The 11,112-nt window shown below is 39.9% G+C and overlaps 1 protein-coding gene across 1 annotated transcript in view; it reads left to right on the top strand.

The window, feature by feature from the left end:
* The window catches only part of si:dkey-261h17.1, an 88,497-nt gene that overhangs the window by 8,227 nt on the left and 69,158 nt on the right, over nucleotides 1-11,112 (top strand). The window contains exons 2-3 of the mRNA XM_037684671.1: nucleotides 10,265-10,330; nucleotides 10,483-10,658. Coding sequence (XP_037540599.1) covers nucleotides 10,265-10,330; nucleotides 10,483-10,658 — 242 coding nt within the window. The remainder of the gene's footprint in view (nucleotides 1-10,264; nucleotides 10,331-10,482; nucleotides 10,659-11,112) is intronic.

Here is an 11,112-nt window from a genome sequence, read left to right as displayed (position 1 = left end):
TACAAACGGCTTCCGATCTCAAGAAATAGTTTGCCGCCTGTCCCCCCCCAACATCTCACCTCCTTCCTTGTTTCACCATATACTGGTAGTTTACATTTCAGTATTATCTTATTTAATGCAATCTGTAGTTTTATTTTTACAGTTTGCATCCAGGCAGGAAAAATGACTAAAGCATGATCAAACTAAGAACTCATCAGGGGTGTTTTTAAATCTAACACTGTTTCAGATCTATCTGCAGGCCACGTTGGTCTCAAACAAGTCAAACAACTTTATATTCGAGCTTTTATAGAACTGGATCAGAAACACTTTTGGTGTCATTACAGAAATGGCATTTCCTGTGAAAATGCAAATGAATGCTTTTTGCAGAAAGCTGCTGAAGAAGTTGATTGGACAGCTTACATTTACTGAAAGCAGGAAAGTAAAAGCAGAATGCTGAAGAAAAGCAGCAGAAATGTGTAGAAAACGCTGAATAGAGCAGAAGTTGAGCAGAATAAGTTCAAATAAGCAGCGAAAGGGGAAAAGGCAGGAAAAAAGTTTAAAATGAGCACAAAAATACCTAAAAATGTGCTGAATAAAGGCAGAATTTAACAGGAGTCTGAAAAAAGTACAAAAAAGCTGAAAGGAGCTGAACCAGAACAAAAGCCGAAATGAGCAGTAAAAGGTTGTGAACAGCTCAAAGTGTTTGAAGGATGTGGAGAGCTCCATTCATATTCAACGAGAAAAACATGGCTGGAAAAAACTGAATATTTCACAAAGTAAATTGCACAAATACCAAAATTCATAACAGGAATGTCCTGAATGAGCTAAACACTTTGATAAATGAATTGTTGGAATAGCACAAAAATACTGACTGATTAAATGCTGAAAAACAGACAGAATAAAATGTATAGTGTGAACACAGAGAGCTCATGCTGCGCTGTGGAAACCTAATGGCTCAGATGTAGAGTTGCATTCGGGCCCAAAAAAATATGACCCCAGCCCATAGCCATCATTTCTGAACCTCACCCGACCCGACGAATTAGCAGTACTTACTGGTCCGCCCCCAACATTTTAAATTAAGCTTTGACTGCTTATATAGTTATTAACGGTCGGCGGATGTGTGACTAAGGGGACAGAAGATCGGAGCTGAGGGGGTGTTTGTCCTTTCATGGCCATCAAGGTGCATCAAATCCCTGCTTCTGTCTGCATTCTGCATTATTCAGACCTGGACCCTGCTCTGTCATGTTGGATATTTTGTGATCTCACCTGTTTTGGTCATCGGCCGCACACGTCCGCTAAGTGCAGCGGCTGAATGAACGTCCATTTGGGCTGATGGATCATTGGCAGTAGTTCATCTGAAGCTTAACTGAACTTTTTACCTCTTTCATGGCCGGTCAGCGCGCAGTCAAATGGCTTTTTTTTTTTTATCAGTTTGGCCTCTTCCATTTACAGTCAATTCCATCAAAACTGAAGTTGTCTTCAACTCAAGTGAATTTATTTTTCAAATTAATAATCTGACTTGGGACTTTATTAAATTACAATTGACCGTTTTAAAGAAAGACATCCATTCACATTTTGCAAACTCCACCCTGAAAGGCTCCAAGCAGGAGTTGATCATGCAACCTTCTTGCTGAAAGGCGACGTTTATAACCACTGCTCTCCCGTCCCACGCATGTTTATCATCCCCAAGGAATAATTAAATTTGAAACAGACAGAAGAATGTAGAACTACTGTAAATAAACAGCACACAAACAAAACACACTTACAGTAAAAATTCTAACACGTTTACATGATCCAACATTAGCTTATGTAGATGCACACGTCCAGTAAAAGAAGATTTAATTTTTAACTTTTATTTTGCTTTTTTCTCTTCTTCGGTCATGAAAGCTCAACTAAAGGACATTCGGGCTCAAATATTACGTACTTCTGTTTCTTTGAGCCTTATGTAGATGTCTGCAACTACAGCAGGTCTAAAACATAACGGAACAGCATATTTACCGTAACGCTTGTGTTTGCGACCAGCAAGCCGTGCAGCCACGTTTTGCATAGTCATTTTTAAAAGTCAACTATTTTTATCTATCTGTGTGCACAAATTGAGCAAAACTGTCTTTTTTTGACTTTACACAATATTTTGTTGTCCTCCTCTGCCCACATCCCCTTAAAGAAAAAAATAAGATTTTCATCCATGTGACCACAAGTTGCTCGCATGAGTTTTTTCTGTAAAAACTGCCCCCACATTTATGATTTCATCCACTTTAAAATGAAGATAAGAAGATTTGGAACAGATTTTAAATAAATGTTATTTATCACCTGTGTGGTTTTAAGACGTGAACATTCAGGGCTGTACAGCCTCAGATGTTTCCTGTCATAAAAGAACGTATGTGAAGAGTAAAAATACAGAGCACCCCAGAAATCATGGAAACTGAGTGCAGAAGAATTTGAGACGCCCATACCAAAACAGAGGAGGGCTTGGGACGGCTTCCAAATGCCTGCAATAACTCTGTGACAATTCTGAAAGAACATTTGTGGCACAATTTTATGAAGATTTTCTAAATTTAGGAAACAAGCCCGGGCAACAGTCATATTTGTAAATGCAGAAAACAGAATTCCCTGAACGTTTGAGACGACGTGCAGACTCTTTAGCAAGTACTGGTCGCCAGTCTTTGGGTTTTAGACACATCTCTTACAAATCTTGTCATTTTTAACCATTTTCTTCTAACTTTACCAGCTCTCGGAACTCAAATGCATGAATTATTTGACAAAACATGCCAAAAAAAAAAGTATTTCCACCAAATCATGTCTTTCAGCCTGTTACTGGAAAGATTAGCTTCAAGAAGGAGAGCCAGGGCAGGAAACCATCTTGATGTAGCTCCGCAGTAATAAGAGGCACAATAATAAGATTTATTGAAACCCAAACGTTACATAATGTTCATCGTTGGGACCCGACTCCCCACTCCGCTTGGAGAAACTGGGATTGTGTTTATGGGGGAGACGTGTACCGTGTAATGTATGTTTCTGTGTGTTTGTGTTTAAAGCTGGTGCTGGGAGGCCCTGCTTGGAGATTTTTCACACAGCTGCCTGAGGAGCCTGTGTTTGCATGGTGGAGCCTCATGCGCTGAATTAGTTTAGGATCTAACCTTATGCAACAGCTAGTGTCTTGTGAGAAATTAAAGGCTGCAGATATGAAAAATATTTTCAACCAAAACTTACAAAGTTCATTTATTTTTGTGTCTTAGAGTGAAGAAAGGTGTTCAAATCTTCTGAATCCATCCTAACACAAACACATAAACAGAAGACTTCAGTGATGTGGCTAAATGTGATGATCCCCCTTCATCATCGCACTAACAAACAAAGCAGCTCAACCTCCATCGTAGCTGAAGTTCTAATAGCACAGAAAAACATGAGGATCTCCACCATGTTCTGAAGTCAGTGTTAAAGAACAACACACTTTAGGAGGAACCCAAATCTTCTGCAGGCTGATTTACAGTTGGATAAATAATGAAGCAATAAATACATTTGGTTGGCTTTGTAGCTGTTTTAAGTGCTTTATAAATAAAGTGGTATGGTATGGTATGGTATGGTATTTTATTTGTGGTTTTAAGATTTCTGACTAAACTTGGCGCCTAATCCAGAGGGTGTTTAAGTCTGCCATGTTTATGAGATCATAAACACCCCGAACATCTGAATTATTTACACAAATGTATCTGAGATCAACCAATGATGGCTCACACAGTTTCATCAGCTTGCAGCTTGGTTCTGAATTAATGCCACAACTTTTACACATCGCAATGGGTTTCTTTCAGGACACGAATGTGTAAAAATGTTTGAAACAGGTGAATTGACTTATAAGGTTCACAGACTGACGGGTTTGCAGTAGGGGTGCACCGATTTCAATTTTCAGGCCGATCACCGATTTTTTGAAAGTCTGAACTGCCGATTCCGATTTTGGCCGATACCTTTTTTTTTTTCAAAAGCAACAGTGTCAGGTGTTACAAGATCACAATGCACCTTCAATTTACCAATCTTATTTTATTGTAAAACATACCCTTGAAAAATACCCTAGAAACAATACAAACTTGTTGTTTTAACTTGTCATGAGGTAGTATTCTGAAATATAAATGAAGTTTACACAATTTTTGTTAAAACTATAAAATTAACCAAAAAAAAATGTTCAGTTCCTTCAACTCTTTCACTTGTTACATTTAAAAAAAAAAAAAAACTTAAAAAGATAATGCAACAAGTGTAACATTTTCAAGTCAGTGGGTAATAAGAACTAACACTGGCACAGGTAAGTTTGTTCTCACAGACTTATTCCAGTCACTTTCATTAGTGGCAGGTTTTTCTTGATGAACAAAAGCATTTCTGCTTTGTCACCAGACAGGCGACTTCTTTTCTCATCTACTACATGTCCAGCCAAGCTAAACAGGCGCTCGCTTTCAACGCTTGTGCATGGGGCAGAGAGATAGGTTCGGGCAAGTAGAGCAAGATGAGGGAAACGATTTTCATTGATCTCCCAGTAGACCAATGGGTCCTGGCTCCTTTCGATAGGAACCTCAGATAGGTAGTTCTGTACCTGCATAGCTGAAGGGCTGGCCAGCTGTTGCTCCTGTTCAATGTTCTCCTTCAAGATTTCGTCGTGAGCTGCAAACAGTAGACTACGCCTTTTGGCTGCAGGTTCATCTATATCAGGAGGTCCCACTTCAGAGGATGTTCCTGCAGCAGGTGTGCATCTGGTCTCCCCCTCTGCAAGTTTGGTCAAAAGGAGCAGTTTCACGTCATCTTTCACCTCTGCTGAGAAGTAGCGATTCTTGTACCTTGTTTTGCATAAACAAAGAAAGAGGGGTCAATCATTGTGTTTTGTATACATTAACAGTTTTTATGACTTGCATGTAAATAAAGAAATGCATTTCAATCAATAAATTTTTATTTTTAATTTAATTTAAATGTTTGTTGAAATATAGTAGTAGGCTAAAAGTAATTATGGCTAAAATAGAATGTTAATGGTTACTTGCCTTGGATCCAGAACAGTGGCCAAGCTGTACAGGGGCTCATGCTCAATGTTGCTGAATCTTCTCACAACAGCCTCCAGCAACGTAGCTTTGGCTGTACCCACGCCACGGTCTGTGCTCGCTTGCCTCTCCAAAATCCGCTTGAGTGCAGTGATGGCTGGGATGACATCTGCTGCTGTAGCTGTTGATGAGCTAATCTCCTTTGTGAGTTCCTCAAAAGGTGCAAGAATGGTGAGCACATTGTCCAGTAGCTCCCACTGGTGTGCTGTGAGTGTGGCTGGTAACTCATGCTCAGCAGCATACACGCCAATAGCACGTCTCTGCTCCAACAGCGACTGCAGCATGTAGACTGTGCTGTTCCACCTCGTTGAAACGTCTTGCTGTAATCGTTTCCTGGGTTGACCTAACTGTGTCTGTATGTCATAAAGTCGGGAATAGGCAAGTGATGAATGCTTAAAATGTCCAACAATTCTCCTTCCTGTTGCCACCATGTCTGTGATGCTGCGCTGCGCCAGCTGTCCCTCATTTACAACCAGTTGCAGTGTGTGTGCCAGGCAGGGTAAACTTTTCAGGTTGATATCATCCAGCGCTTTGGCCCTATTACGAGCATTATCCCGTAAAACAACGTGAACTCTTCCATTATCGATTTCCCAGTGATTCAGCATCGCCTTAAACTCTGCTGATAAATTGGCCGCAGTGTGAGACCCCACCATATCTTTACAGTTTAAGAGTACTTGATGACGTTCGAACTGTTCGTCAATCCACTGTGCAGTAAAACTTAACATGGACATTAAACTTACATCAGAAGTCCAGATGTCTGTTGTAAAGCTGAGTGTATTTATATTAGCTTTTAGCAGGCTGCGGGTGTCTCTCGAAACTTGGCTGAACAACTCCGGTAATGCAACATCAGAAAAATATTTCCGACTCGGCATATTATATCGTGGGCACACGTGCTGCATCAAGCTTCTAAAACCTTTGTCCTCAACGACTGAAAATGGCTGGATGTCTAATGCCATGAACTCCATCACTTTCCTCGTGGTAGCTTTGCTCTTTTCGTTGCTCATAAAAGCAAACAACGGCCCACCGACTGCCTCTTTGTTAGCGCTAGCTTTAGCATTAGCCTTAGCTTGGTTGCTCTCTTCAAACATTGCATACTTGGCGGCGTGGTGATTTCTTAAATGGCGAACGAGGTTTATTGTATTAAAGGTTTTGGTGGTGGCTCCACCATGACTTACTTCGGCTTTACACGAATTGCAAATTGCGATCTTTGGCTCATTTTCTTTTACAGTGTAGAACTTCCAAACCGACGACATGGCTGCTCCGAGTGACCTGTGTGTGAGCTCTCACAGCAGAGCAAAAGAGGACAGCAGCTGATTTTCAGACCTTTGCGGAGGCAGATACGATTGGTGGATAAAATCGGCTTCTTATTTAAAGATCGGCCGATCTCCCCAAATTAAGGAAATCAGGGCCGATCAATCGGCCGGCCGATTTATCGGTGCACCCCTAGTTTGCAGGCCAGTGTGAAGACCAGTTTAAATGGCATCTCTTTAGCTGAAGAAGGCAGTTTAATGACATCCTAATACTGAATCAACATCCTTTAACTTTATGGACCTCCCATGAACTCAGGAAATGCTTTTAATGATCGTGGTTCTAACGTGATATTTGAGCAAGCTTGAAATGAGCTTCTTTGAAAAGCTTTTGAACAACCAATGTCTTACCTAAGTTCTTTGATCAATTTCAGTTTAGCAAAATCAGATTTATTTTGGTTGGTTTGATGAGCCAACAGCTAATCTGAATAATGCCAAGATCAAAGAGGATTTCTGACACTAAAACAACTCTGGTCCCCAAATATTACAACATTATACTCAAACTTTTTCACACATGTTTACACTGCCATTAATTTTATATTCAACCCTTATTTACTTAAAACTCTGTGGGTATTTATGAGCACAAAAGCATCAGTGTGCTGTAGCACTTCCTGCAGGATTCTCTGCTGCATTTAACATGTAATGCAAAATGAATGGCAGTGTGAACGTTCAGATAACTGCACTAAAATCACTTGAGCCACTATAAACATCTGTGGATGACCTAATGACAGCTTGTCCAACAGACTTCCATAGCAGATGTAACTTTCTTAAAACACCAACATATTTTTGCAATTGTTGCATATGCTAATATTTAAACCTTCCTATTAATTTACCATTAAATTCAAAATTACATGTTTATTTTAGCAGAACATTTATGATATTTCTGTTAAAAGGGCTCTCATGCTGATCGGGGCTTTGAGATAACCACATAATTTTATGCAGCAAATAAGTAAGGTATTATCAACAGTGGTGTAAATGTCTATGCAGAAAAGTTGTTTTAATGCTGTAATAATCCACGCTGGACTTGGCAGTAGTTGGACTAGCTAGCCATTAGCTCATCAGTCATGTCAGATTTTAACTTTCTTTCTTCCAGCTGAGTTGTTCAAAAGCTATCCTCAGCAGGTAAGATATTCATTGTTTATAACCTTTCCACAGTACTCAACTTCAAAATGGCGGAAATACCCCTCTAAACTTGTTTCTGAATCCATCACTCAGGACAGGACGTGTACTAGAAGATGGATGTGTGTGGTCAGCAGGCCATGCTCGTTTGACTGGGCTGCTGATTTGCACAGGCTGCAGACAGTCAGGATAAGAACATATGGGGCTACTAATTATCACATGCCCTTGAGAATGCGTGCCAGAATGGGTTGGGCATGAGGTTTGAACCACCAGGACAAGCTGTCCAAACCTACCCTCTCCCCTGACCTTATCCCCACAAACACATCACTGGGAGCAAGCAAGATTTACAGTTTGTCTTTACATTAGACCAGTGGTCGAGGTGGGCTGGATAATAAACAAGGAGTAAAATAAAGGTTGTTCTTTTTATGTATGCAACCTTAAAGGTTCATCAGGCACATTAAGGATGTTAAGCTAAATTCTTGTGCAAACCTTTACAATCATTAAACAGAAATATGTACCATATTTTACGCCCTATAAGTCATGTTTTTTTTTTCATAATTTACATGCCCTGCGACTTATAGGCTGAAGCGACGTATTTATGTTTTTTTTCTCATATTTATAAACCAATTTTTGGCTGAGATATGACTGTTTTCATTAATTCTGACTGAAAATATTGAACACTACCATTTTCAGCCGCTAGATGGCACTCGAGTGGTATGGTATGCTGTTGTGTCATGTAATAGGTAAAAGTGGCTATTACTAACACAATCAGCTTGCCATAGTCTGCCACCTTTGTCCAGCTCGCCTGGAGCAACCATCAAATCAACTTCATTTCACTGCACCACCCCAGTGAAATGCAGCTAATTTGACCATCAAAATGCATTTATTAAGGAAAAGTTCAACTGAGAAACATCTTTGCTATAGTTTTGAGCAAACAAATAATTGTTTTTAGGTGGTTATCTTGTTAAATTTCAAAGAAATGCACAGCGAGTTGCCCTCTGCGTGTTCCCATTTCCGCATATTGTCTTTTGAAAATGCAACTGATTTGACCGTCAAAGTGCATTTATTAAGGAAAAGTTAGACTGAGACACACCTTTGCTATAATTTCAAGCAAACAAATAATTGTTTTTCAGTGTTAATCTTGTTAAATTCTTGTTAAAGTCCTCCCGTGCACGCTCCCGCCAGTTGGCAGCCAATTGTTTTTTGGCACAACACCGGCCCACATGTCTGGGTTGTCAGCGGTGACACATAACAGATGTAACGTATACGGCGAAGTGACGTATTTATGGATTTTTCCATTTTGTTAGACATATTTGGACAGATGCGACTTATAGGGCGGTCTGACATGTACGGTGGAAAATACGGTACTCACTGACAGCTAGATATAATTGCCTCAAAAGAAAACATTAATCTAAAACCTGAGGCCAACAGAAAGCTACCAGTGAAATAAAAACAACAAGAAGTTATCTTGAATTTGCTTTCTGATTTGTTCTGAGACTCAGCGAGCACTTAGCGTTATATTTTTCGGAAAGGTTCCAAAACAATGGCCAGACCGGCTGAACAAGTGAACCCGGATGAAGCAACATTTAGCTTCAAAACATAATTTCATACTGAAGTCTGGATAACATAGACTCAAATCAAAATGGCCCCATCCCCCATCCTGAGGAGCACAAAGGCGACAGTGGGAAGGAACAACTCCTTTTAACAGGAAGAGACTTTAACCAGGCTCAGACTCAAGATGAGCGGCCGTCTGCCTTGACTGGTTGAGAGGACAGGAAAGAGACAAGCATCATGGCGGTGGTCCAGGTGTAATTTCTATGAAAAAAAAAAGGAAAAACAGTTTAATGACAGCAACAAGTGGAACTTTGGGAAACTCTAGGAACCACAAGTAAACCTGAATGAAGTGCTCTGTTAGGAAAACATTGAATAATAAGATCTCTAATATAAGATGGAGCTAGGTTGTTGAGAGCTTTGTATGTTAGAAGTAAGATTTTGAATTCTGTTCTGAATTTGACAGGGGGCCATTAAAGAGAAGCTAAAACTGTTTTTTACTGTGGTTTCTGGTTTTCCTCCCACTTTGTATCTTTTTTAACAGCTGGGATCAAATCATGTTGTCTTTTTTTATTTTACTTTTTTTTTTAGAAATTTATTTTGGATGTGTGCCTCCGATGTGTGTCCCATCGGTAAATGAATGTGATAAAGCATGATTAGCCTCTTTAGAATGATTTGTTCAGCTTTGTAGAGATCTAGTAGAGTGCTGTGCGAATGGGTAAATGAGGACACAGATTGTTGTGTAAAGCACTTTGAGTATCTCGATAAGATAGAAAGGTGCTATATAAGTACAGTCCATTTACCATTTACCATTCTTCATGCTGCATTAAAGTTGTTTTGAGAACCCACATCAGAACAGTAGTCACACTAAAAAATGTTCATGCAGAATATCTTTTCTGTATTGATGTTTGACTGTCTTTGGTTGGGAGACAAACATTAGCTTATCATGATAAAGCATCCATGCTGTGTATATGACCAACAAAAAAAAAGTATTGGTCAACTGTGGTGTAGGAAGGACAGGTATCACGTGGTGTTTACCCATCTGAAAAGATGGAGGGGGAGGATAAAATGAACCTATAGTGAGGCTAACAGGCTAACAAGCTACACATGGGAACCATTAAGACAATCAGGGAGGAGCAGAGACTAATGAAGTGAAGGAGAACAAACAGAGTAACCTTCAGAATTAATCAGGAATCACTGAACATACTCAACTAAATTTTATTTTCTTTATTTTTTCAGGTCAGGTCATGTGCCAGGATGCCGTAACAGATGCACCAGTTTCACCACAGGCACCTGACATTGGAGGTAGGAAACTCAGTGAATGTGAAGTGAGGTTTAATATCTGTCACTTTCAGAGACGTTTTATGAACAATACCCACAGGCTTGATTGCTCCTTGTTAAGAGAGATTTCTGTGTCACAGCAAGTGATAGTTTTGTTCCTGCATCGTGTTCTCCAGATGGAGCTCCAGACTCTGATGTTACTCCTACAGCCTCTGCTGGTGAAGCTGAGGCCACTCAGACTTCTGCAGCTTCTACAGGAGAAAGCTCAGCCAACCCAACCACTCCAGATCATGATGATGCTCTCTCATCTGCTCCCAAAGTGGGCCATTCCCCTGTTCTTCAAAACATTGTGGTAAATGTCCCATCTTTATTAGTGCACTTAAAAATATAGTTTCCTCAAATAACTGGGGTGGCCAAAGATTAATTTATGGTGGATAAGGACACCATTGGCCAAACCTTGGCTCTGCCATTACACCTGGTGGTGGATAAAATTGCTGCCTCCCCTCACCGGGAACCGTCACTCACTTATGCCTCAGACAAGGAACAAATCTTCCTCTGTTCTTCTCCACAGTGTAACTCTTACTTGAATATCTTGCACCAAAACTTTTAGGTTTATTTACATTCTTTATTTAATTCCAGTCCAGAAAAACACTCATCTCAAACATTCACTATTCAAATCCCTAAGCGACGGAGACATCGACGCACCACTTGTTTTTCCTCTTAGTTGGAATGGATATATATATACATATATATATATACAAATACACATATATACGTATATATATGTGTATATATATATATATATA

Source organism: Nematolebias whitei, chromosome 11 (genome assembly GCF_014905685.2).
Source record: "Nematolebias whitei isolate Nwh7 chromosome 11, NemWhi1, whole genome shotgun sequence".
In the NCBI taxonomy this organism is placed as follows: Eukaryota; Metazoa; Chordata; class Actinopteri; order Cyprinodontiformes; family Rivulidae; genus Nematolebias; species Nematolebias whitei.
This window is presented reverse-complemented; position numbering and strand designations above follow the sequence as displayed.